Genomic DNA, 27595 nt, shown 5'->3' with positions numbered 1-27595 from the left:
GAAAAAAAGTCTCGGTATTTCCGTTTCCGTGGAAGCGATGGTAGAACCTATCATTTGTCATTACGTATTCTGGCCAACAGACGGCGCCAGATACCAACTATTCACTTCACGGCGGGTGATTTTGTTTTCGATTTCTTTACATTTCATTTTAATTTCTCCCAACTGTTGTTTTATGAGATGCGTGCGCGTAAATCACATCTCACGTCTATTTAATGCGCAAATTTATAGGAAAGGTAACGTCGTCGCGCTTTTATGGCATGTTACTAGGCAACCCGGTGACGTTTTGTTGGGTGGGCTATTTTTATGGTTGTGATTTAGCCATGTGGGCGGAGTAGTTCTTGACGAATGTATTTCGTGCTAGGCGGTGAACGCAGTGCCACAAATCGAGTGCATCCTCATACATGGATATAAACCAGTGGGAGTACCTTGGCGCATTCAGGCGCGGTTTGGGCTCATAGCAGACGGGAAGAAGAGCCAGCGGCCCGGTTGTTGTTTTTTTGTCAGGGAAGCGAAGAAAAGCGAAAGAAAAGGCTACATTTTCTTTATACTTTTTTTCCTCCGAGCGCGCAGGCCGTCTTTTGAAGTCTTGGACGGAAACGTTTCACCTTGAAAATGCCTCCCATTGAAAACGAAAGCGGGAAGAATGAACTTAAAACTCGAATACAATCGCTTATCGACTCCAACCAAGTGGTGGTCTTCAGCAAAAGTTATTGTCCATATTGTGTGAAGGTATAAGATTTATTTTTGTCTTTAGCTTTATTTGTAAACTTTACGTCGTGTCGTGGCTTGCAAAGTAAACGGGCTTCGTCTAGTCTCTGGATGCACACGCTACGTAAATGTAACTTGTGCTTGTTGCAAGTTGAATTTATTTTTTTTGTAAGTCGCACACCTCATTTGGGGGCGACAAATTAAGTACAGTATGTGAAATTTAATTTCTGTCAACTCAAATCTCCCTGTAATGGAAACGTCCACTTCTCGAGTTAGCTTGCACCGTTGTTGATTACATTACATAATTTTAACTCAGGGTCGTCTTGTGTTTTATGGCATTAATATAATGGTAATATTGTATTAATGTAAACTGAGTGTGTTTTATGTGTGTGTAGGTAAAAGATTTGTTCAAAGAACTCAAAGTGGAGTGCAACGTGTTGGAGCTGGATCTCATGGGTAAGATCAGATCTATTTCCTCATACAGAAGATCTCTACAATGACTCAGCATGTTTAGCACGGCTACTGCAAGCCGGCCTAGAAAATATTCGGCACGACGAGAATATATTGTTAAAAGGCGTTTTATATTTGCAGCTCTTTAGCATCTCAAGCGTGATAAACAGGCTGACAAGTTCGTAAGACTGATAATTGAAAAACACTGATATTGACAAATGATTTCTAATTAACAAAATATCGCCTAAAATCTAATCTTATCATGCTTGTAAACGTGGTAAAGCATAATTTCTTCGCCAAACAAACATTTTATCACCTCTTGCGTACAATAATGCTACAGAAAAAAAAAGAAAAAGAAATATTATGTGGATATTTTGCCGTGGCCGGCAACGCCTTGAGCTTCTTTGATTGGTCAATCACTGGGTGTGGTTCCTGCCCTTCGCTTTCCCCCTTCATGTGTCTTTTCACTCAGTTTTTATTTTGTTTTGCCACGGAAAATAGCAGCCTAACCCCTATCCAACCCTCAGAGCAGATTTATCAGCTGGTATCGGACACATTTTGCATCTTTTCCAATTCAAATGCAGCAATCACATGTTCTGTGTCCTTTAATGTGCAAAATTCAGTAATTGTTCACTTATTCATAAAAAAAGAAGGAAACAAAACGGCTTTTTTTCAAGTCCCAACTGGCTGCAAGAAATTTAGTTTGTTTTTTGTTTTTTTTTAAATGTAGAGTGTGGTTCGAGCCCGATACTTCACCCAGTATTCTGCAAGCTAGAACACATTTACTGGTGCACAATTCTTATGGTTCTCGTTAATCATGGCGAGTTCCCGGACATGAAAAAATATCCACGTCATATTTATTTACTTCCTCTATAGCATTATTTAATGCTAAGTCATTTCGAACTGTTTAAGAGACTAATTTTCACTGCATGTGGCAGCTCAGACCGTGTACTTGTTTTTTGCATAATATTGTTTATGCACTCTTTCTAGAGGATGGAACCAATTATCTGGAGATGCTACTTGAGATGACGGGCCAAAAAACTGTGCCTAATGTTTTCATCAACAAAACGCATGTTGGTGGCTGTGACAAGACGATGCAGGTAACATATTTGAATGGTTGCTTCTTGTTCACAAAATAGCATCAATCTCTCAAATGGTTGACTGGATTTGTTTACACACACACACACACAGCAAGCATATAATGGCGAGCACTTTATGAAGCGCTAAAGATGGCTGAGCGAGGGCTTTGCTCAACCGCATTACAAGTGGTCTTCACCGCAATTAATTTTGCTGTAGAAATCGTGACGTTTTCGGAATTAACAGCAAGGCTTATTTAAAACGTTGCATTAATCATGACCAAGCAGCTCGTCCAGCGTGTTCTTAATTCAGAACAATTAGAAAACAGGTTTTCAAATGAACATGATAAAAAATGAACAAACAACCCAGACAGACTCCCAGTATATTTAATATTAAGAAGATAACACACTTGGTACTGAAGCGTAATTATAAATGATAAAGTGCTTGTGTAAATTGCGCTTAATGTTTACATTAGGCCCATAAAGATGGCAGCCTGCATCAGCTCCTGAATGGACAAAGTGAAACGTATGATTATGACCTGATTGTCATTGGAGGTGGATCTGGTGGACTGTCCTGTTCAAAGGTGACTGGATGTAACATGTCAATAACAGATTTATTCTTCAGTTGTCTGATTGGCTCAGAGTGGCGACCAATGTAATCCTTAAATAAACATTTTTTCCCTTTTTTTTTTTTTGTCAATTTAAGGAAGCTGCAGCTTTGGGGAAAAAAGTTATGGTTTTGGACTTTGTTGTTCCCACACCAAAAGGAACCACTTGGGGTAAGATTGTTTTTCTAAAATATCTGCTTGAGACAGAGGGCAAATGCATCTCCAAAAATTGAAAAATGAGGCAATATTTGGGTTGTTTTTTTTTTGTAAAAGCAGCCACTATTCTGTGCCCTTTTGTACAATAGATTGCATGTGTATTCCCCTGCTCCCCATTAACACCAAACTATGATGCGTTGCAAACATCAAATTTTTCCACAACAAATTTAAAAAAGAAAGAAGAAACAAAAGGGGGGGGGGGATTAGAGCTGCACGATTATGAGGAAAATATTAATCATTATTATTTTGGTAAGATAAGAATTGAAATCACGATTAGATGATCATTTATTTTATTTTTTATTTTTGGTACAAAACAAGAAAATGTTTAAACGTAAAAAAAAAAAAAAAAAAATATATATATATATATATATATATATATATATAGCTCAAGACAAATGAAATTCTTTGAAACACTAATTATGCAAGTTCATTTTGGATGAAACAAAATTTATTAAATTAGTTATTTAATTATTATTATTATTTTTTTATTTTGCAAAAAAAAAAAATGTTATTTTAAAATTTACAAAGGTGCAAATGTATCAATTTTAAACGGCTCAAAAAATATATATTTTTTTGTGATTATGCGGATCTTGTAATTGTGGAGTATAATAATTGAATTTTGATTAATTGCACAGCCCAGTCACAAGTAGTATTACAGATGTTGTTTTGATAATACTTGGTTAAAGGGACACTTGACTCATTGAACAATTCTCAGCAGTGAAAAGTTAATATTTTGTCCAGAATGAATTTGATAACTTCATTATTTTTCATCTACAATTAATACCTTTTCTAAAAAGTCAAGTATCCCTTTTTAAGTGTGTCCAAGCATTTTTGCATCTCTCAACTTTATTTATAGTGCTCTTTAAAAACAGTCACGGCTTTATGCAAAGTGCTGTACTGTACTTGAATGTGACATCTTACTGCGGCGATCAATCAGGTCTAGGTGGAACATGCGTGAATGTCGGCTGCATTCCCAAGAAACTGATGCACCAGACCTCCTTGCTGGGCACCGCCATGCAAGACGCGCGCAAGTTTGGCTGGGAATTTGACGAAACTGGTAAGCGGTTCGTTTGATTGACACAAGTGATGAAAGGCAAAAGCACAAAGTAAATAATGGGTCCGAGTTTGGTGCTCTTCTTACTAATGATGAGTGTCTTGTGGTCACAGTCAAGCACAACTGGGAGACGATGAAGACGGCGGTGAACGACTACATTGGCTCGCTCAACTGGGGCTACAGGGTGGCACTGAGGGACAAGAATGTCAACTATGTCAACGCCTACGCAGAATTCGTCGAGTCTCACAAGATCAAGGTGATGATATATTTTATCGTCGTGCATCGAGAATCAGGGTTTTTCCTGTGTGCAAAATTCAGAGGCGGCCACCTCCACATTTCTTTGCTTACCACCTCCAGCTGAAGTGACTGATAATGAATGAATGCTTAAACATTATTATTATTGAAGCATGGAATTATGTTGCCTGTAAAAAATTAGCCTGTTGAATTTACAGAATACACATTCGATACCACTTTTTTTTTTTTTTTTTTTTTTTTCCCGCCGATATTTATACCAATACCACTATTAAATAAAATTCCCCACCCATAAATGACAGATGATTTTAAACAAAGACCTCCATATCCCAATATATTATTTTTACTTAAAGGGTTACTTGATTTATTTTGCCATTTTCAGCAGTAAAAAGTTAATATTTTGTCTATAATTAATGTGGTAACTTCATTTATTTTTCATGTACCGGTACAATTAATACCTTTTTTTTCAAAAAAGTAATTTTTCTACTTGCTGTCGACTGATGATGACATCACCTGTGCTGAGGAAGTAGGTAACGATCAATCATGGCCCAGTTTACTGATAAAACCCAGAAAACAGGTGAGCCATGATTGGATTGACAGCTGTCTTAACGGCTATTTCAAGTCTTTTTTTTTTTTTTTTCCTTTTTTTTTTTTCTTCCCCCCCCTCTCTCTCTCTCTCTTCTCTTCCTACACAGACCTTAAACAAACGAGGGAAGGAGACATTTTACACCGCAGAGAAGTTTGTCTTGGCTACAGGTGAGCGACCACGTTACCTGGGCGTACCTGGAGACAAGGAGTACTGCATCACAAGGTGATCCTTCAACTCTTTCTTTACTTGTACATGAAGTGATACTGTGGCCAAAAAAAAATAAAAAATCTTCATTCAAGTAGTTCCGCAATGTGCTATGCGAGATGAAATCAATGTCAATTTCCTCCACTGTTGTTCTCACGACAAGCCCAACTGTCAAAAACGTTATCAAACATTTTCATGCTTTGCTTGTGGCTGTTTTGACAGACGCACTGTCTGGTTATTTAGTCCCAACAGTTCCTCATACCAAAGGTGATTGCGTGACCTTTTTAAAAGTCGAGTCAACATAACAAACTCATTCGATTTTCACAATTAGTCACTTGTGTTCACTTTGCTCTCTGCGCAAGATGTAACATATTTCAAGGATGCTGGATTAGGTAATCCTCGAGTCGCTTCCCAACTCAAGATGTGTTGCAACTGGTGGGGCGCTCTTGTTATTTGCCCATCTTTCTCTCACTTTGTGAATGTGTGTTCAAGCAGCTTCCGAGAAGACACTCGGAGCAAAAACGTCGATTGTGATGCAAATGAAACCCAAATTTGACGAGCCAAGCAAATAATTGAAAATGGTGGTCTCAAAATTGGTAGATGCTGTTAGCAAATGTGAGTTTGAGGCGTTTGCGTGCTCTCGTCCACATGGTAGAAATGCTAGTTTATTTTCAAGGACTGACGTTTCAAAGCAAAAGAAACTAAAAGACTATTTGTTTGTATAAAAACAGATCAAGAGATCCAGTTTGCCCTGTTTGGCCATCTTGACAGCCCCTTTTGTGTTCAAGCAACAGAGCGGTTCACTGTTGATTGTCCTGATAAAGCCATTTTTGTTTTGTTGTATCTGTCGTCCACCAGCGACGACCTCTTCTCCTTGCCATACTGCCCCGGCAAGACCCTGGTGATCGGCGCGTCTTACGTGGCTTTGGAATGCGGCGGCTTCCTCGCCGGCCTGGGTCTCGACGTCACCGTCATGGTGCGTTCCATCCTGCTGAGGGGCTTTGACCAGGAAATGGCGGACCGGGCCGGCGAGCACATGGAGGAGCATGGCGTCAAGTTCATCCGGAAATATGTGCCCGTAAATGTAAGTTGGGGGATTTATTGATTTTTGATTTTTAGCTCTGTCAATGTAACGGCACCAGGTGTAATACTTGAAATGAACCTCGTTATTTCCTCCTTTTTGTGTTTTGTCAGATCGAGGAGTTGGAAGCGGGCACTCCCGGCAGGCTGAAGGTGACGGCTAAATCCACAGAGAATGATGATGTCATCGAGGGAGAGTACAACACTGTAAGTCAGCCAGTCAGTCTTGCTCTGATTAAAAAAATATATATATATATATATAATGGAATGAATGTTTGGATTTTAAATAGAGCATGACTTCTTTTGTTTATTCTTTTATACCTGCTTTACTGGCTTACTAAAACAACATGTAATTGTTTTGTTCATAATTCCATCACAGCTGACTGTGTACACAAATTCACGCCTGTTTTTTTTTTTTTTTTTTTGTTTTTTTTTTTTTTTTTTTAGTTTTTTTTTTTTTTGTTTTTTTTTTTTTTTTTTAGTTTTTTTTTTTTTTTTTTTTTTTTTTTTTTTTTAGTTTTGTTTTTTTTTTCCCCCCCCATCAAGCTTAACAATTATTGTGTTTCTCAGGTATTGATCGCAGTGGGTCGAGACGCATGCACCGACAAAATCGGCCTGGACAAGATTGGGGTCAAAGTTAACCCGAAGTAAGTTTGACTTTGACTTTTTTTTTTTTTTTTTTTTTTGTAGCAGTTTTGTGACTTGTGCCTTTAAGATGCATGCTAGTCAGGGTGAGTCAGCACTTATCGCTGTCACATGTCTCGCTGTACTGTAGTGTGGTGAGAGGGGGGCGGTGCTTGCTTCTTATAGAGTAACAAGGCGACATTGTGTTGTTTTGGTGCAAGACGCAGACCAGTTCAATTTGCTGGCTAAATTTGCTAACTTATGGACAATAATAATGAAAAGAAAACACACATAGGGCTTCTATAAAAGTATGTAATTTTTGATTTGAGAAAATTCTAGATGGGAGTATTATATGGAAAAATGTTTCATGTTACAACAGATCTATTTTGCATAGGTTGAAATTCACATTTAATGATGATTTGAATCATTTAATGACATCACTACATTTACTTGGTGTATTTGCTTGAATGAAATTCTGGCCACAATCTGAAAATTTGGTTTGCTGCTGAATTCATCTTTTAAAAATAAAAAGTCCACACACCCTCTTGGTTTAAATATGTGGTCTTATTGTGATGATTTCACATACCGGTAGTTTGACCTTATTTTTATTTTTATTTTTTTTCTCTTTCTTAGTTGTTTCATCTGCAGCTGTAATGGGATAACTTAAGGCTTTAGGACACGACAATTTGTGCTGTTGATTGAATTTGATTGGAAAATGTGTTTATACATTGCTTAGCATTATGTTAAAATGTCATTTTGACATATTTTCTTACATGCATACATTTTCAAATGGCTGCCTATTTCGGGCAAGTGGGGTCAGCGAGGATTAAGATCACATACGGCAATCCTATAAAAGAGAGCTTTGAGTCATGCTTTGGTCTTGTGACTGCAGAAATTCTGTATTTTAGATGAAGCTGCGAAACAATCACAAGATTGATCTTCTTCCTACGTTGTTTAATAATTCCTCTATTGAAATGAGATTTCTTCTTTCCACTTTTGAAGGAATGGCAAAATTCCCGTCAATGACGAAGAGCAAACAAACGTGCCCTACATCTACGCCATCGGCGACATCTTGGAGGGCAAGTGGGAGCTAACCCCCGTTGCTATCCAGGCCGGAAAGCTGCTGGCGCGGCGTCTTTATGGCGGTTCAACAGTCAAGGTACACGGCCAGCAAAAATTGCATTTTCGTTTCATTAGAACAAAAAAAAAAAAAGTGTTTCTACCTTATTCCGTTCTTCAGTAATCACCGTTTGAAAATAGGTAATTTGATTAACACTGAGCGAAAATTGAAAAAATAAGGCGAAAACGAGCTACATTTTCAGTGACTAACATGAATATTTTTTTGTTTAGTGACGCTCTATAAATTAGGTTTAATTAACAAAGGCTTTGATCATTCACTTGAAAACGTTATATTTCGTCATCTTTCATTGCAATTCCATACACTGGCAGCCCATTGAAAAGAGATGCAATGCTGCCATCTGCTGGCCATAGTTAGTTTATTTATTTTTGGTTCCACAACCCATTGACCAGGCACTTGGACGTTGCACTGACCATTGTTTTGATTTAAAACAACAGAAACGTAGTTGACGTCATTTAACGTTTATGGCGGCATACATCGTGATTTTACTAAACGTTATTAAACGTTTTTGGCGGTCAAAGAGTTCAAACACATTGAAGATCTCCAGATAAAGGAAGAAAACCTTCTTTGAGCTGTTAAAATCAGTTCCACACTCACTTGAAGTGTCTCCTTTTTAGTGCGACTACATCAACGTTCCCACCACCGTATTCACGCCGCTGGAGTATGGCTCCTGCGGCCTGTCCGAGGAGAGAGCCATCGAGTTGTACGGGCAGGACAACCTCGAGGTGACGCATTCAAAAATGTTTTGTACGATAGTTATTTGTTTGCTTGTTAACATTTTACTTGATGTATTTGGTCCTTTTTTTTTTTTTTTATATATATTCAGATATTCCACAGTCTCTTCTGGCCTTTGGAGTTTACTGTGCCTGGCAGGGACAATAACAGATGCTATGCCAAGATCATTTGCAATAAGTTGGATAATGTAAGTTTATTACTAATATTATTTATTTATTTATTAGTAGCAGTAATTACTTTGATGTATGTAATGTCAGAACACAAGTATATCCAGAATTACAAAGTAAGATCAAATGAGTGGTAATGTTTTGGACCATTAGAGAGGAAATTTAGATGACAAAAGAACTTGTTTACATTGACTTTTTTTTTTTTTTTTTTTTTTTTTTTTTTTTTTTTTTCCCTCCCCCGCACAATAGGAAAGAGTGATTGGCTTCCATTACCTGGGTCCCAATGCAGGAGAGGTAACTCAAGGCTTCGGTGCAGCCATGAAATGCGGCGTGACCAAAGAGAAGCTGGACGGTACCATCGGCATCCACCCAACTTGTGCTGAGGTGAATACGCCGCTCACATTTTTGAAATATTCAAGATGTTCAATATCAGTTTTCTTATCTCGCTGCCCGTTGTGGTTAATTTGCTAGGTTTTTTTTTTTTGTTTTTTTGTTTTTACCGGAACGAGTGCAACAGGGAATATGAATTGCATGTCAAGCTTGGCAAAATTCCAATAACTACCAGAGCCACATCCATTCAGTCAAGAACATTGATGGAAAAACAATAGAGCTATCAAATTAATCTGCAACTATTTTAATAATCTAGTAATCGTTTGGAGCCTTTTTTTATTTGAAATTGCGCAAATCCTCTGATTTCAGCATATCGACAGTAATTGTTTGCAGATTTCTGTAGTTATTCATGAAAGAAGATTGATTATATTCTGTGTTTAATTAAAATAAGACATTTGCAAACATCTGTTTTTACTTTGGAAAACAATGACCAACCCGGTAACATAGTACATTAATCCCCACTTTTTTTTTTTTTTTTCTTTAATTCAGTATATGAAGAAGTATGAAACAACAACTAATCACTGGTTAAAAAAAAAAAAAAAAAAAAAAAACTAATCAGGGAGAAAAAAAATGTTTTTTGTAATACACTTTAATACAAAATTTAAATAACTCAATTGATTTAAAAAATATTCAATAGTATCAGCATGAAAAACAAAACAATGGTTTGATCTAAATGTGATATGTTCTTAAAAATGTACTTTTTCAGTCACTGCCATTTAAATGGTCATTTTGTCAAAACAATTTGCTGCTTTTTGAAATGCTTGAGATATTGTGTACATACGTGTAATGTGATCATGACCAACATTGTCTTGAGTCATTTTCCTTCCTTCCTTCCCCACACCGCAGATCTTCACCACTCTGGACGTGACCAAAAGTTCAGGAGGTGACATCGCCCAGGCGGGCTGCTGAGGTTAAACCCTGCTCGTTTAGCAGGATGCCTCTCATCTAGTCCACCGAGCCGTCCTCTCTCTTCGCTCCCAAAGAACCTGCGACCTTCAACTCCAGCTCTTCACTTGACTGGATGTTTGTTTGTTTTTTCTACTCAGGACAAATTGTACAATGCGGCCAGCATCTGATGCTCAATTTTGCTTTTGTGGGAGCTAAGGCGAGAGTGTGCAAGCTCAATTGATATGAGGGCATTCTGCTGAACAGCGGGGTTACTCTGCCGAAAACCTGCGGGGCTTTATTTGCCTTCTTCTGTGAGGAGCGAGGGTATACACACATCACACGCGTGTGATGTTTGTGTGTGTGTCCGAGCTATTCTTGACGTCCTTGCCTGTAACCCAAATGACTTTGGTGGGCAGGGACTGATTCACCTCTGCGGAAGTAGCTGATATTGTGCCACACTTCCTTCGTCCAAAACTTTTTTTTTTTTTTTTTCCCCCCACCCCCAGTATGAGTATGTATATGACCCATCAATTGGTCAATAACCTGTCCAGCTACATTCAGCTTGACTGTTTTGAGGATGTGAAGTCCTCGCCTAAAACCAAAACATGCTGGAATCAGTCAAGGCTGCTGCTGCAGCAGAAGGAGTTCCCACCCTTTTACATCGAGACTTTGTCGTCAACACAACCCATTCCGTTGAATGGAACACTATAACTTGTACATATACACAATGTACTTATTGTCCTCTTATACTTGGGGTAAATTAATTTCATCTTACTACATGGTAACGTATTTGTAAACAACCGATTTTTCGTGTATACCTTGAATGCCACGGGGAATTTTGTGGAACACATTTGCGCTGCCCTGATTTTACTAAAAAAAAAAAAAAAATGTGTATATATATATATATATATATATAGTCATGAAACAACCGATCTAAATGACACCATCAGAGAACAATTCACTGAAGGTTGTTTATGCTGCTTTAGTTTAATCTTGGAGCGCATAATTGAAAAGTCTGTAAAAGATGTTAGCTGATCTTGGGTGACCAGTCTCTAAATCACATGTGATGTTTTTTTTTCTTCTTCTGTGTATGTCTGACAACTTTAATCGTATCTTTCGAGGAAAAAATAAAGTATCTTTTTGACATTGTTTTGCCTTTTGTTTTTAAATCAGGTTTTACATTTGCATGGTTACCAAACAGGGTTATTTATAGTTTGGGAACTTTCGTTTTAGTTGGCTTTTATTTTGTTTTTTGTTTTTAAATGTTTTAAATTTAGTTTTTAGGGTGTTTCTGTTAGTTTTAGTTGTTTCACGCAAAATTGTCGCCTAGGAGTGACGTCATTTGAAGGTGTGTTTCTATTGGCTGCTGCTAGATGACATCACATATGTGTGACACACTTTCAAAACTCCTTATTCCAGTTAAATATACTTATTACAATCACGTTTGAGATCATCCCCAAAGTCTCATGCATTAAATTTATTACCAAAGACTAAAACGATTTTTTTTTTTGCTATAATTATAGTTTGTTTTGTAAACAAAATATAGTTTGTTTGTTTTTTAAAACTTTCATTATTTCATTTTTTTATTTTAGTTCTTCATTAACTAAAATAACCTTATTTACCAAGTCATATTTTATGTGGGAATATGGCCAAGGATGTTTAAGAACACTCAAGTACAGTGGATCAAAAATGAGCCCTTTATAAGTGTGCTGGCTATTCATATCCACCAGATCAGAGAGCCCTGCCGAAAATAGAAATAATAGCAGGAGGGTCTGCTCCTGTGGCTCTTCTACAACGCTCACAAGTGATCGGTCGCATCTGGACTGGTGTGAAGCATTCATTCAAATGCTCACATCTGACAACAATGTGTCACCTGCATGGGTTGCCATGACCACCGGCCTTTTGATCACTTTCTTTTGTTAAAGGCTTAATAAATTACCCATCTTATGTGGACACTCACTTATGAGCTCATTCAAAGGTGTTTGTTATGCTTTTATATCCAATGGCCCGCTTCAAAACAACACAAAGTTTAAACAGTGCAAACTCATGGTTAGTTCCTCAACGGTATCCGTTTTGCAGCAAGATTAAAAATGGGGTCAAAAATGGATAGCATTGACTTTTCATCATAACAGCTCATATAATCTCTAGCTATCAAATGGTGCCATTATTCTTCCCCATCCCAATAAAAAGTTCCCAACTGGTATTTGTGAGCAGATACTGCACTTTGTGAGAACTTTTTTTTTTTTTACTTAATTTGCTGACTCTTGTGTAATCAAGACTGCAGTTATGAGCAAATCCCTGGTTCACTATGACTTGCTATTTGCAACACATTCCTTATCATATTGGCCGACTTGAGTCACAGGGGAGTGCCACACTTGCGTAACCTTTTCAATATGATGTTAGACATGACTCAACCATTCTCTGCTGATCATGTGGAGCAAGATGATGCTCAAAATTAAGTTCTTTGTATTAATTTTAGCTACTTATTGATAGAATGTTGACTTTTAGCAAAATAAAATTGTTTGCTATGGTACTTTGAATACTTTAATATAGCCTGTCAAAGTAAATACACCTTATAATGAATAAAAAAAAAAAAATCATGTTAAAGATTGTTTTAATCAGTATTCATTATTATTATTATTATTATTATTATTATTATTATTATTATTATTATTATTATTTCCAATGCGTAGTGTTTCTGACATGGCCTCCAGAGAGCAGCATTGGCTCATCAATGTCAGGATCGAGTGACAAGTTAAATTTGGTGCTTGAGTAACTTGTACCTGGAGAACTACATATTTATGTTCTACAAGTTTCTCTGACTAAAACTGCAACACAACTGAAAGTTACACTTTTGCACTAAATTTATCTCGACAAGTGCATGTAAATACAAATTTGGTTTAATGTTCTGATGGTTTCTGTTGTCTTCCGTGCGTAAAAAAAAAAAAAAAAAAAAAAGATCCGACACGCAGGACATGATTCAGCTGCTCCTCAAATGCATATAAATAAACGAAAACACAAATTGACAACTAAATCATGTTCCACAACTTACCATTTAACCGAAAAAGCAAACAAAGAACTGCATCGTAAAGGCCACAAGGTGGCCCTGCAGAACCACAACGCCTTATTACCACGCAAACCAATCAGTACAGTAGAATATTAATATCCGTTATCAGGCATTTTCACACCCCTTTTGTTGAATAAACATTTCCTACGTCGACGCCAAACGCGCGCGCGTGTGTAGATGTCACAAATGGTCGCCGCTCGGTCACCGGGGAACACATTTTTCAACCCATTAGCTTCAAAATAAAAGCGCCTAACGGATTATTGTGTAAACGGAAACATAGCTCCAGTCCCGAACTAGCAATAACATATATTTAGATCCAACCAATGGTTGTGTTTATAACTATCGACTCTAGCCTGTCCAAATCAAACATTAGTCATGCATTTCCAAACGATGTCACAATGTGATCGGGCCATGTGAACGACAGCGCGTTTTACTTTGAAAGCTTTCAGTATAGGGAAACCCTGCGGTGTGTACTGCATCCGGGGCTGGGGAGGGAAGGGTTAACTGGGCACGGACCATTTGGAAAGAAGCCACCCGGGCGACCAAAGCATCTTTGAATAAAATGCCTCGCCTGCTTTGACACGCGTTGGGATCCCTTTTTACGCTTTCTGGCTCCGGTTCCGGTAATCTGCGCTTCCGAGTCCGCGTCTTCATCACTGGACATGCGAGGATGTACTGGAAGCGCGGCAAAGGTCAGAAAGGCGGATCGATGCCGGTGATCAAGTAGACAAGCCCGGCCGAACAAAAAAAAAAAAAAAAAACAACCTTTTTTTTTTTTTTTTTTTTTTTTTTTTTGTGCATGAACCACGGCAGGATTCGGACTCCAACTCGGCGGTCTCCTCCGGAGGACTCAGGATGAGGAAACCGAAAATCACCCGAATGCTTTTTGCTTTAAGTCTTGGATGCTTCGTTATGGTCATTTTCTATTTCAACACCAATCTAAAACCAGGTGAGAGTAGACAAAAAAAAAAAAAAAAAACGTCAGCATTTCTCTCTCTCTCTCTCTCTATCTATCTATCTATCTATCGCTGTATGCAAATGTTGCACTACATTATTATAATACAGGTACCGTAGGCCTACATACAGTTGTGCTCATACGTTTAGGTACCTTGGCAAAATTTGTGAAATATTAGCAATTTATATATTGTAGTTATTATACATACACTTTATATGTAAAAATTGTTAGTGTGACTATGTAGGTATGTCATGACAACACGTGGACAGTATTGTTGGTACCACCGCGTAATGAAAGAAAAACTCACAGTAGGTCACAGAAATGTTTTGAATCTGACAAAAGTATTTTTTTTTTTTTTTTTTTACAGAATATTAATCAATGAAACTAAGACATTGCTTTTGAAATGTGGTTCAATAGAAGTTGTTTGGTTTTTTTTTTAATCGAACTCATGAAACAGGCAAAAATGTTTAACTTGTCTCCGGTTTGATTTCTCACAGCTGTTTGATTGGATTTAGGTCAGGGCTTCAGAATAGTTTAATCTTTTGTTTTTTTTTAATTAATTTTTGTGTTTTTAGCTGCTGTGGTTTAGTTTAGGTCATTATTGTCCGGTTGCAAGACTCGTGATGCTTTGTGACACTGCATACGCATGTTAGCAGATGTTCCTCCGTGTTTCACATTAGGGACATTGTTCATTTCTAAGTATGTTTCTTTTCTTTTTTTTGTCATCTTTGAACATATAGTACTGATGTTCAGTTTTGTCTTATCCGTTCATAGGACGACAGTTTCCTGTTTTCCTGATGTACAAGGTGGTACTTATTGTCTTTATACAACATTGTGTAATTGGTTAGGGGACATGAAGGGAAAAGCAGTCAGCAAACACGTTTAAGGTTCAGGGCGACCCAAGGTCAAATTGAACCAGAAGACCCCCCATGTGAGGCAACAACCCCTCTAAACCATGTTTGGACTTTCACTAAGTTAATCCGAATAGTCAGTGTTGTGCAATAAGGCCAGCTGGACTTTGAATGTGTTCTTCTTGTCTTTATCGTGTGTCACAATTTCGGAAAACTTTGTGAAGCTGCGCACTGCGGTGCCGAACTATTAAAAGCACACAAACGGAAATCATGCCAGTTGTGTTTATGGATTTGACATGCAGAAATGGAGTTGTGGAACCATTTTATGACCAAACTGCTACTTTTTAGTGGATGATGACGGTTTTCCTCAGCTGGCAGGTTGCAGGATTGTTTGCCCCAAAGCCAACCTTGTCCAGGTCCATTTGGCCACACACAATGGCCTCATTCACACATGCCTTGCAAAATCATGTGCCAAAAAAATGTATATATTTCCCATGCTTGTTGTTTGGAGGGAAGAGGAAGGTGAGTGGGTTCTGAAAATGTGTCACATGAGGTGAAGTAGATTTTTTTGTGGTGATTGGAAGCTGTTGCAGTCAACTTTGTAGTTTTCTTTTGATTGATATCGTATATTAACTCATTCACTCCCAGCCTTTTTCATTTTCTATTGCTATAAAAACATGGAACCTACCAATAGAAAAATGTGTCTCTTCTTTCATCAGGAAAAAAAAAAAAACATAGCATTTGACTCCGTTTAACCTGGACCTGGTTGATCTCTTATACTTTGTTGCCACCTGCTGGCCGTTGGTAATAACTACCATCGCTTTAAGCGACCACTTCAGGTCAGAAACTGCATCAAAGCCTTCATACAAAAACTCTAGCAAACAAAAACCTAAAAAACGTATAAATACGTTTTTGGGAGTGAATGAGTTAAAGGCCGTATCTATTGAGTCAAAAGGTGAAGGAAAATGAGGAGGGACCTTTGGATTCTCCCTTATCTGCATACGTGAGGTCAACGAAGCAAAAATACTTGATGGTTCCTTCAGAGATGAAAATGAGCAAAATAAAATGCCAAATAATGAAATGCATCTACCAAAGCATATTTTATTCGCTTTCGTAAAACTTTACTTTTTGTTCTGTTGTGGCATCATCGATTAGGTAAATTTACTCGAGTGTTTCCTAAAACTGCCAGAGAACAGTCACATATTAAAACAAACATGAACTGCCTGTCTGGATCTTTTATTTGATTCAATTCATTAAGCAATAAATCAGATCTTCGATCAGCTCTACCGGATAAATTTACCTTAATAAACGTCATGTTGTATGCTGAAAAGTTTTTATAGGATTAAAGAGGAAATAGTCCTCGTGGTACAGAAGAGCCTGGAATATATTAAAAAAAAAAATGTATACGTCATCAATGGCAGACACAGATGTGATTAAAAAGATGTGATGATTTAGAGCAGGGGTGTCAAACATACGGCCCCCGGGCCGGATCAGGCCCGCAAAGGGGTTTAATCTGGCCCGTGAGATGATTTTATAAAGTAAAAAAAAAAAAAAATGTAATATAAAATTTGTAAATTTCACAAGGAGCTAATTAGGCTCCCCAAATGGACCCAGTTGCCCTTTTGTTATTGTTGAGAACAGGCAAAGTGGAGAATTTGGCTAAGTGACCAGAATGAACCAGTTGTATTCTTACAGTCAAACTGCAAGAAATATCAAATTTTTCCAGACAACAAAATGGTATTTTTGTCATTAAGTTATATACCGTTATTTTACCGATGCAGCCCACTTGGTAATATATTTTCCTCCATGCGGCCCCTGAGCTAACATGAGTTTGACACCCCTGATTTAGAGTATTACTGGTACACCTGTGGCATACTCACCTGATGACTTCTTGACTTAACGCCTTTATTTGACATTTTTATGAAATGGCAGTCGAATAATAGTGAGAATACGCCGGTCGGTGTCAGTTTTGTTTCAAAAATTTATATTGTATGATTTACAGTATTGGCTGGCAACCGGTTCAGGGTGTACCGCGCCTACTGCCCATAGCTAGCTGGGATAGGCTCCAGCACCCCCGCAACCCTAATGAGGAGCAAGCAGCTCAGAAAATGGATGGATGGATGGATGATTTACAGTGTTTTGCGTTATAGCAACATGCAAAGCTCGGCACAAAATTTTCCTCAGGTAGCCGTGCTTGGTCACACCTGCACATGATTTGGTCGCACCTTTTTTTTTTTTGTGGGGGGGGAATCAGATCATATGTGTATTTAAAAAAGAAGACATAAAAATTAAAAATGTTTTCAAATAAAAGACAAAGCAATGCACATAGCGTCAATAATACAAACAGAGAAAATACTTATTTACTCGCACACACTGAAAATTAGTCGCATATGCAACTTTTTTGGTCGCAGTCTCTCTCTTTTTTTTTTTTTCCATAAATACCCAACTACTTTGTAACAAATGACATGTTACATCTGCATACATTCTCCCAAGAGTCAATAAGCAAGTCATGACACCACCCGCATGCCCTGCCTTTGCACTAACACCCTTAAAACACACACATTTGTGGGCAAAATGATCAGGCTTCCCCTTGTACAGTGTCTCACTCAGTCCAGCTTTTTGGCAGGACCGGCCAAGGAGAGGTTAGGGTGGGGGTGGTGGGGGTGGTGGGGGAGGGGTCAAGATCTTTTCCCAGTGGGACCAAATAACAGAAGTCCGTTTATGAGCGAGACGGGACTAACACACATCGTCTTCTATATATTTTTGCATTGCCAAAGCTCCTGTTTCTGAACATGTCGAAAAGGAATGCAGAGGGGAAAAAAAAAAAAAGAAGGCACGTTTGGGTCTAGACAGGGTTAAACCAATACGAATATTTGGATGCATCTTAGCGGAATAGTGGGTGGGATTGGGGGCTGGGGGATTTCAGGAACAGGAGATAACTGTAGTGTTTGGGAAATGCATTCCACACCCAAAATTGGAAAGAAACAAAACAATATTACGTTTAACAGGAGGCAGCAGGACAGATTATTCTGTCAAATTAAATTCGGATGTAACGTTGCGTAGATTTTTGGTGAACTTCTACCAACTAAGGCGGGGATGGGCAACTGGACACGAGCGGAGATAAAAGATTTAATAAGATTCACTGAGAATCAACCAGCCAATGGGAAGACACCATGCAATGGTGTGGATATCAAAGCATACGCGCACGTCACAGACACTTAATCATCATCTCCAAAACACAAAAGAGATTGATAACAAACATGTCCATGCCTCTGTTTGTCTTTTCAAGGCACAGAAAACGCCACATTATTGCAACAGATCAATTTCTGCTGACTGTTGCCATGACAACAACCTGACGCGTGCCAGTGACTTTTTTCATAGCCAAGATTCAATGTACTGTACATTTTGACACAAAGTATTACTCGTACTATAGTTTGTATTGATGAGACTATAACAATTGTAGAACCAGATAACTGATGTTAAAAAAATATATATATATATATATATATGTTGACATTGAATTAATTGTATATTTCCATGCAAGAAATCAAAGCAACGGGTACAGATAAACTAGGTCAAAGAAAAACATTTGGCCAGTTCTTTCCACAGCCAGCCTAGCTGACCCAATCACACCATGATGTGGAAAGAGACACGCATCCTCAGACTTCCCCAGTCCCCACAAAGTTAGCCGTCTACATTGGATTTACTGTAAAAAAAAAAAAAAAAAAAAAACATAAATAAATAGCTACTACTAGTATTTATTTATTTTTTGTTGCCTTCATCCGTGCCACCTCTGTGATCATTTTCACGAAGGAAATGACAGTAAGCTGGCCCCTGTTATTTTCTTCTCAGATCATTTGTCAGTGTGCCGTCATCTTCAAATTTCAGTTGAAGATTAATATTTGCGATTACACTGCTGGAAATTGCATTGGCTTGCATTTCATGGCGCAGCTGTCTTTTGCAGATGTCACATTGCCTTGCTACGAAGCTGGAGCAGGTGTCGTTGGCAGTTCACAATTACTGCTTTTGGTATTTGTGTGTTTTTCTTCTACTTTTGATCAATAAAAATATGATGTTACAGTCGTCGCATTAACTGCCCCCCTTGCCAATATCTCTTCGATGAGTTGCTCCATCAGAAGACAACAAACTCTGTTAGCTAAAGAGCTAATTTGTGACTGGAACAAGTAACACAGTTGTTTACCTAGCATGTAGCCACCATTTGCTAATTTAATGCACTATTTGCGCACAACATGGCTTATCACAATTATCCGACACCCACACATTTTGACAACTTAGCTTAACATTACAGTATAACATTAATATCAGAAGCTAATGCTGGTAACACTGTTAGCTAATGCTAATGAGCGCTAGCACTGGAGCACTGTTTTTCTTTCGGCTTTGACATGATAATACTTTGACAGCCACATCGTTTGGTGTAGAACTTTAGCGAATTTAGCTGACCAGTTATTGGCTAAAAAAAAAAAAAAAAAAAAACATTAAAAAGTCATTTTCCATAATACCGTTTACTGTGCATCCCCTGTAAGCTAGTGATTGCATGCCAATATCTTTTCACGCATCATTAAAACAGACCTACATCGAATACAAAACAAATATTGAAACTCACATCTGCGTTTTTGCAGTCTCTAATCCTACCATCTGAGCAACGTGAGTTATCATTCATATCCCATGAGCTATAATCTTCAATTAGATGTGTCTAGTCAGCATGTTATAATCTTTTTTTTTTTTCTAGTGTTCTATTTTTTTTTACATTACCAATGTTCCAAACCGCCACATATCCTCATTTAGCTTCATCAGCATATTTTCCTCATGTGGACATACTTGATGCTTTAAATCAAAAATGTTTTTTTTTTTCCATCTTTGCACTTGGGTCACATATTTTAATGACTGGTACTTTGTTTCCCCGTGTTACCTCAGCCTCGGAGCAACTTGGGGAAAGAAGCAATGGGCAGAAACCCCGGAGGAGTCCTCTGCAGACACTTTATGATGGCGACCAGGTAAGTGGCACTTGATTGAGCACTTGAGATATTTTTTAAAAATAAACTAGTCAGATTAATTTCCACTTGTGCAGTTTCAGCACCCTCTGGTGGCTAGTTGTTTTTTTTTTTTAGTGCAGTTTAATTTTCACAAGGCATGTTTTGGCCCTTCTATGTTTCAAATCCACGCTAATGGTCAGATGAAGGGTAACATAATATGCTTGTGAACAGAGTCTATTTGTGGAGGAACTCAATTTATTGTATGTATAAATTTTTTATTCAATTTAATTAATTATTAATTTATTTATTAATTCTAGTAATAATAAAAATGTAGCAATTTATTGTAACGCTTGTATCAATATATATATTATATGTTTTATATATATATATATATATATATATATATATATATATATATATATATATATATATATATATATATATATATATATATATATATATATATTTATAATGTTTTTATATTTTTCATTTTCATTGAACAAAAATCACAATTTAGGTTTTGTTTTTTAAGTATGAGCAATTTTTTTTTTTTTTTTTTTTTTTTTTTACAATATTGTGACTTTTTTTGTATCACCAACTGGCCCACAATATCGTGATAATTATCATATCGTGATATTGTGTTGTGATGTTTTTTTGTTTTTTTTGTTTTTTAAACTCCAAATTTTTTTGCCTTGACAGTGTGAGTTCTGCCTTTTAAATACGAGTCCTGCCGTATCCTCCAATGTGTTTGTTCTTCAGGGAGATTTGGCTTCCTCCACTAATTGGAAGCATTTCCCGCCCAGAACATCCCGTGCTCCCCTCAGTGGGTCCAGTTGCTCAAGGCTCAACTGTCCTTTTGCATGCAATAAATCCAAGTGAAATCATTACTAAAAAAAAAAAAAAAAAATCCCTCCCTGGATTAGGAAGCAAGCCATACTTCCATTTCACCAACTCCGACCTTGTGTGACAACATTTTTATAGCCACTATTTTATGAGCTGGAAAGTAGTTAGAATTGGGCCTCATACTGAGAAATTGCTGTTGTAATTGCTAGCGGTGAAATTCCATTGCGTTGGGCTGGAAAGGTTTTAGGATTACTGGATACCACAAAGGTTAGCACGTCCGCTTCCCAGTTCTGAAGTCTCCGGTTCGAGTCCAGGCTCGGACCTTCCTGGGTGGAGTTTGCATGTTCTCCCCGTGCCCGCGTGGGTCTTCTCCGGGTACTCCGGTCTCCTCCCACATTCCAAAGACATGCATGGCAGGTTAATTGGGTGCTCCGAATTGTCCCGAGGTGTGTTTGTGAGTGTGGATGGTTGTTCGTCTGTGTGTGCCCTGCGATTGGTTGGCAACCAGTCCAGGGTGTCCCCCGCCTACTGCCCAGAGCCAGCTGAGATAGGCGCCAGCAGCCCCCGCGACCCTTGTGAGGAATAAGCGGTCAAGAAAATGGATGGATGGATGGATGGATACCACAAATTGATGGAAGTTAAGATCTTAGCAGTATTTAACCTGCAAAAGTTTTTATAGTGTCCAATATTCTAAATTAAGAATGGTTTCTCGATATCGTCTTGCCAATTACATTCTGTTACATTCTGCTAGAGATCGACTTTTACATTTCAATTTGAAAAAAATAAATAAATCAGCCCCTCCCATATGCTTAGTTGGGATGTAACGATATCCAAACATCACGATACGATATTATCACGATATGAAGGTCGCGATACGATAATTATCATGATATTGTGGGGGGGGTTGGCGATATTTAATTAAAAAAGATCACAATATTGTTAAAAAGAAAAAAAAAAGAAAAAAAGCTCATACTCAAGAAAGCACAATATTGTTATTTTGTACATAACAGCAATGCATATAAACCAAAAAACAATCTCTAATAACAATATTGTGGCACTTATTTGCTAATGCAAGCCCACATTTATCGCTTCACAAGCAAATTAGATTCCCCTTCATCTGACAATTAGCATAGATTTTAAACATAGAAGGCTAAAACATCCCTAATGAAAATTAAATTGCACTAATAATCTAGCCACTAGAGGGTGCTAGAACTGCTCAAATGGAAATCAACCTGACTTTTTGAACAGATGTGTTCCTTTTATTAAATGTCGTGAACATGACGACGACGGCAGTTTTCATTTCACGATATCACGATATTGCGCTTATTGTTACATCCGTAATGCTTAGTATGCCGATTTAACAAAAACTGTACTGTAGGTTGTTGAAAAAAAAAAAAAAAAAAAAAAGCATGCTTTTAAATATGAGCCAATATGCAAATTGACGGGGTTTTTTTTTTTAAAAAGAAGAGTCTCAAAGTTCAGTTCAGTTTAGTTTCACCTGCCTGAATGAGGATCGTGATTGATATCCAAAGCACTCTTAAATCTCCCTGGCGTCTTGGTTTGATACTTCTGTTTCAGGGGGTGGGGGGGAAACAAAGGTCAAACATTTTTGCTGAATTAACGTCGTGACATTTATTGATGTGTTTAACTTGGCAGTGTCATGCTGCAGACAATGAAGAACTCTGCAGCTTTACTGTGGGATTAAAGTGCAAGAGGAAGAAAGAAAGTGCACGAGAAGTGTTTGACGTTTGGATGTTCAGTATAGAATGCATGCAGGGAACATTATTTTGTCTTTCTGAGGCAAGATTTGTTTTTTTTTATTCTGATGTTCAGTGTAATTTAAAACCATTGACAATTTCCTTTGACACCAGTCGATTTTAGTTGTATTACCCGTTGGAGGATTCCGAGTGGGATACCTCGTGGTCATCGAGGTCGATGTATTTAAAGTTTAATGCAGGGGTGTCCAAACTTTTTGATTTGAGGGCCACATCCAGAAAATCAGGAGGACGCAAGGGCCACATAATGTTATGAAGAGAAATTTGTGTTTAGTCCTACAAATTGTACAAATTATTTATTTGTGCTTTTGCATATTTAGAAAAATGCTACAATATATAAACCAATTTATTTGTAATATAATATGTATTATAGTTTTTGGAATTTTGGAATTTTTCATTTGAGTTTTTATGTGGTTTTGTTTTGTTTTTTTCAATTTAGTTAGTTTTAATTAGTTTTCAGGATGCTTCTGTTTGTTTGTTTTTTTAGTTCTTTAATAAATGCTTAGTTTTAGGTTAGTTAGTTAGTTAGTTAGTTGTATTTTTTGTATTTTTTATTTTTTTAATGTGCTTTACTTGTACACAATATTTAAAAAACACGATGGGCACGGCGTCATTATTCCGGTTTATATCAAAAATAAATCTACTAAAAATCACATTTAAAATCATCCCCAAAGGCTCATGCATTAAATTAATTGCCAAAGACTAAAACAAAGGACATTTTTTGCTATAATTATAGTTAGTTTTTTTTGAGTTAGTTTTCTCAACATAAAATGTAGTTTTAGTTAGTTTTCATTTTTTTAAAAACATCTTCGTTTTTATTTTATTTCGTGAACGAAATTGTTGTTTTGAATTTGTTTTTTCGTTTGTTTTAGTTAACTAAAATAAACTTTAATAGCACCTGTGCTTTTTCGACACGCTTCCTTCTTACTTTCACCATCTCCAAACATTTTTGTTTTTATTTTATTTGAACCTAGTCAAATGCCATTTTTAGCATATGTCGCGGGCCACTAAAAAAAATGGACGGCGGGCCGCAAATGGCCCCCCGGGCTGTAGTTTGGACACCCCTGGTTTAATGTAAAGAACAAGATACTTCGAAACAAACCATGAAGACAAAAGACGGATGGCCGCACTTGTGGAATCTGCAGACTCTTAAAGAAGTGACGAATTGAGACGCCTCGAGGGATCCGTAAATCTAATGAGAAGCACGAAGATCTTGGCCTCAAAACATGGACGCCACCCAGCAGTGACTTCTATAGGACGCTGTTTCCCCACACGGAATATTTCATCCCCCCCCACCGTTCGTCTTTGTTGCTGTACTGAGAAATCTAATTAGACACTTTCGTTGCGTTTCACCCGACAGTCACAGATAATTCGTCACAGATTACAATATATACATCGCTTGTGCGCAGAATATAAATTCAAAACCCCTTGGGCAGGGCCTGACATTCGTGAAAGCGTCATGGCTGATCTGTGAAGCTGTTTCGAGTTAAGCATCTTGTGCGGAGGGAAAACATATCGGAGACTTCAGAAGACTTGATTAACTTGAAGAGTTGCTTTTTTTTCCTAGAGTTTGTTCTTCTGTGTGCTCAGAACTGAATGAGATAAAACAAGCAACACTAGCACAATCTAGGGAGATCCCTTTGGAAATAAGATTTTTCGATTGACTGCTCTGTTTATTTTCTACGGACTCAATACGTCATCTCATGGGACCCGCATCCCACTGAGGCATGAACGTTTGCGACGCTAGCGAATGTTCAAGGTCGCAGTGCTTCCCGAACGTCTTTCAACTGTCTTAATGGTCTTTCTTGTCGCAAGGAAGTTGTGAACATGTTCAAGGTTGCAGCATTTCCAAAGTGTTCTATAAGTTGTCTGATTGGTTCTCAAAACCGTCTTTGTGGTCATTCATACTTGTTCAAAATGTCCTTGCAACAAGAAAGACAACAAAGACTGTTTAGCCCTTCAGAAACTACTATTATAGCAATCGGCCTGTTTTTTTGTTTGTTTGTTTTTCTCTGCACATTAAGCTCCACTTCTCTTTCAGAATCCGTTGGAATTACGTTGTTAGCACTGATGGTTCCGGCGTTACGGTGATTTGAAAAACGCGTCATTTCCTGTCTCCTGCGTCACTCTCCTCTATGACGCACCACTTCCCCCTCCTCCACACGTGGCATTCTGCCATCTACTCTAACGTACGTGGCGTCGCCGTAAAGATCGGCTTCTCTGCTTTCCGAAGCCGTTGGAATTACGTTGCTAGCGCTAACGGTTCGGGAGTTACGGTGATTTGAAAAGCGTGTATTTTCCTGCTGCGGCGGCAGGTTCGTATTTTGAGGAATATTTAAGACAAAGGACTGTTTCTCCTCTATGACGCACCACTTCCCCCTCCGCCACACGTGACAATCTGCCATATACTCTAACGTACGTGGTATCGGCGTAAAGATCGGCTTCTCTGCTTTCAGAAGCCGTTGGAATTACGTTGTTAGCGCTGATGGTTCCGGCGTTACGGTGATTTGAAAAACGCCTCATTTCCTGTCTCCTGCGTCACTCTCCTCTATGACGCACCACTTCCCCCTTCTCCACACGTGGCATTCTGCCATCTACTCTAACGTACGTGGTATCGCCGTAAAGATCGGCTTCTCTGCTTTCCGAAGCCGTTGGAATTACGTTGCTAGCGCTAACGGTTCGGGAGTTACGGTGATTTGAAAAACGTGTCATTTCCTCTCCTGCGTCACTCTCCTCTATGACGCACCACTTCCCCCTTCTCCACACGTGGCATTCTGCCATCTACTCTAACGTACGCGGTGTCGCCGTAAAGATCGGCTTCTCTGCTTTCCGAAGCCGTTGGAATTACGTTGCTAGCGCTAACGGTTCAGGAGTTACGGTGATTTGAAAAGCGTGTATTTTCCTGTCGGGGACGGCAGGTTCGTATTCTTTGTTAAAGAATCTTTAAGACTGTTTAGGAAATGCTGCGACCTTGTTCGAACGAACCCTGACCTACGTTAGATTCGCAAATGTCCGCCCCTCAGTGGGATACGGCCTTTAGCTGTCCAACCTCATACCTGACGTAAAATACACGAACTGAGTACTAAAATACTGAACTGTGTATGTAGTACGGTCGTCCGCGAAACGGGAGTGTCGGACTGAGGGAATACCTGCTTCTGATTTTGCCCGTTTTGTAGACGTGATCCTTCGTCTAACCACTTAGTCGATCAGCTTCCACATCGATTTGCGGCCATTTTTGCAGGCGCAAACCTTTCAGTACTTCCAAATGAAAGGTTCCGGTTTGTGACCGTTGTTTCTTCCTTTGTAGGTGGAGTCAGCAGTGCAGGCAATCCATCAAGGCCGACGGGAGTTTTTAGAAGAAGCCTGTCGCTCTTACACCCGCAAACGCCGAGTCCTTATCCCAGAAGACCTTAAACATGTTATTGTGGACGACCAGCACGGCTTGCTGTACTGCTACGTCCCCAAAGTGGCCTGCACCAACTGGAAGCGAGTTCTCATGGTCCTGACCGGCGCGGCCGGATCCCACCGGGACCCGTTGGGGATCCCGGCCAACGAGGCCCACGTCTCAGGGAACCTGCGCACCTTGTCCGAGTACTCCGCTTCCCAGATCAACCAACGCTTGCGCTCCTACCTGAAGTTCGTGTTTGTCCGCGAGCCGTTTGAGCGGCTGGTGTCCGCCTACCGCAACAAATTCACGCGAAGCTACAACACGGCTTTCCATAAACGATACGGCACCAAAATCGTGCGCCGGCACAGGCCCAACCCGCAGCCGGAAGCCCTGGAGAGAGGCCACGATGTCTCCTTCGAGGAGTTTGTGTATTACCTGGTGGACCCGGCCACCCAGATGGAGGAACCCTTCAACGAGCACTGGGAGCGGGTGCACTCGCTGTGCCACCCCTGCCTCATCCACTACGACGTGGTGGGTAAATACGAGACGCTGGAGCAGGACTCCGACTACGTGCTACGGCTGGCCGGGGTGGAGGACCGGATCCGATTTCCCGCCTCGTCCAAGAGCGCCAGGACGACGGGAGACATGACGGCGCAGTTCTTCCGCAACATCAGCCCTTTCTATCAGAAGAAGCTGTACAACCTCTTCCGCATGGACTTCCTCTTATTTAACTACTCTGTGCCGGCGTACCTCAAGTTTTGACGAGGCGGAGGGTGTTTGTTGTCTTGGGCGTTCGCAGACGGCGGATGAAGATGCCGTTTGACAACACTAGTGAACCAGAATATTTACTAGTGTAAAATCCCGTGAATAACACGTTGTTGTTTGTTTTTTTGTAAAAAAAATATTTTAAAAAAATTGAGGGTGTGTATTATACAGGGGGCTGATTAAAAAAAACAACTAAACATTTCACTAGTGCTATCACTATTGAATATTTTTAGAATCCATTAAAACTCATTCACTCACCGCCATTTTCACAGAAGCAGTCCCGTTCGCTCCCGGCTGTTTTACTGAATTTTGACTGATTTTGGCAAGGCCCGCAGAATATTGTGTTCAATTGCTATAAAAGCATGGAACCTACCAAAAGAAAGATTAAAGTCTTTTCTTTCATCAGAAAAAAAAGTATGTTTCTATCTGTTTCCGTTTTGCAGCAATTAGCATTAGAAGAGAGCTAAGTAATTTAGCTTTTTTTCTAGATGGCCCCGGTTGATCTCCTTTGCTCTGCTGCCACCTGCTGGCCGTTTGTGTAAAAACTACCATTTCTGCAACCATTCTTTCATTCATCAAAGCCTTCTGTATGCTTTAGCATTTAAAAAAAAAAAAAAAAAAAAAAAAAAAAAAAAACGTATTAATACGTCTTTGGGACACTTAAAACATTTTAAAAAACGTATTTACACGTTATTGGGGGCAAATGAGTTAATCCATCAATTATTGAATTGATTAATTGACTAATTGGATTCATTTTAATTTTTCTTTAATGTGGATT

The 27595-nt window shown here is 38.7% G+C and overlaps 2 protein-coding genes across 2 annotated transcripts; both read left to right on the top strand.

The window, feature by feature from the left end:
- Nucleotides 1-417: 417 nt before the first annotated feature.
- On the top strand, nucleotides 418-11328 carry txnrd3 (thioredoxin reductase 3). Its single transcript, XM_077529295.1, has 16 exons — nucleotides 418-729; nucleotides 1104-1164; nucleotides 2149-2258; nucleotides 2711-2818; nucleotides 2941-3013; nucleotides 3996-4115; nucleotides 4226-4368; nucleotides 5060-5175; nucleotides 6016-6241; nucleotides 6352-6444; nucleotides 6808-6884; nucleotides 7864-8020; nucleotides 8617-8724; nucleotides 8826-8921; nucleotides 9151-9285; nucleotides 10138-11328. Exons 1-16 carry the CDS (start codon nucleotides 613-615, stop codon nucleotides 10198-10200), a joined length of 1803 nt encoding a protein of 600 aa, XP_077385421.1. The 5' UTR covers nucleotides 418-612; the 3' UTR covers nucleotides 10201-11328.
- Nucleotides 11329-13760: 2432 nt separating this feature from the next.
- On the top strand, nucleotides 13761-27429 carry LOC144023496 (carbohydrate sulfotransferase 11-like). Its single transcript, XM_077529037.1, has 4 exons — nucleotides 13761-13938; nucleotides 14060-14195; nucleotides 19988-20067; nucleotides 25972-27429. The coding sequence occupies exons 1-4, from the start codon at nucleotides 13909-13911 to the stop codon at nucleotides 26812-26814; spliced, it is 1089 nt and encodes a 362-aa protein (XP_077385163.1). The 5' UTR covers nucleotides 13761-13908; the 3' UTR covers nucleotides 26815-27429.
- The last annotated feature ends 166 nt before the right edge of the window (nucleotides 27430-27595 follow it).

Source organism: Festucalex cinctus, chromosome 8, assembly GCF_051991245.1.
Source record: "Festucalex cinctus isolate MCC-2025b chromosome 8, RoL_Fcin_1.0, whole genome shotgun sequence".
Lineage (NCBI taxonomy): Eukaryota > Metazoa > Chordata > Actinopteri > Syngnathiformes > Syngnathidae > Festucalex > Festucalex cinctus.
Note: the sequence above shows the minus strand (reverse complement) of the source record. Positions and strands in the feature narration are given on the sequence as shown.

Excerpts from the sequence above, each read along its gene's own strand:
- LOC144023496 (XM_077529037.1), top strand. The coding sequence starts at position 13,909 with ATGCGAGGATGTACTGGAAGCGCGGCAAAG. Across the intron at positions 14,196-19,987 it reads CAACACCAATCTAAAACCAG|CCTCGGAGCAACTTGGGGAA; the intron begins GTGAGAGTAGAC and ends GTGTTACCTCAG. Across the intron at positions 20,068-25,971 it reads CACTTTATGATGGCGACCAG|GTGGAGTCAGCAGTGCAGGC; the intron begins GTAAGTGGCACT and ends CTTCCTTTGTAG.
- txnrd3 (XM_077529295.1), top strand. The coding sequence starts at position 613 with ATGCCTCCCATTGAAAACGAAAGCGGGAAGAATGAACTTAAAACTCGA. Across the intron at positions 1,165-2,148 it reads GTTGGAGCTGGATCTCATGG|AGGATGGAACCAATTATCTG; the intron begins GTAAGATCAGAT and ends CACTCTTTCTAG. Across the intron at positions 6,445-6,807 it reads TCGAGGGAGAGTACAACACT|GTATTGATCGCAGTGGGTCG; the intron begins GTAAGTCAGCCA and ends TGTGTTTCTCAG.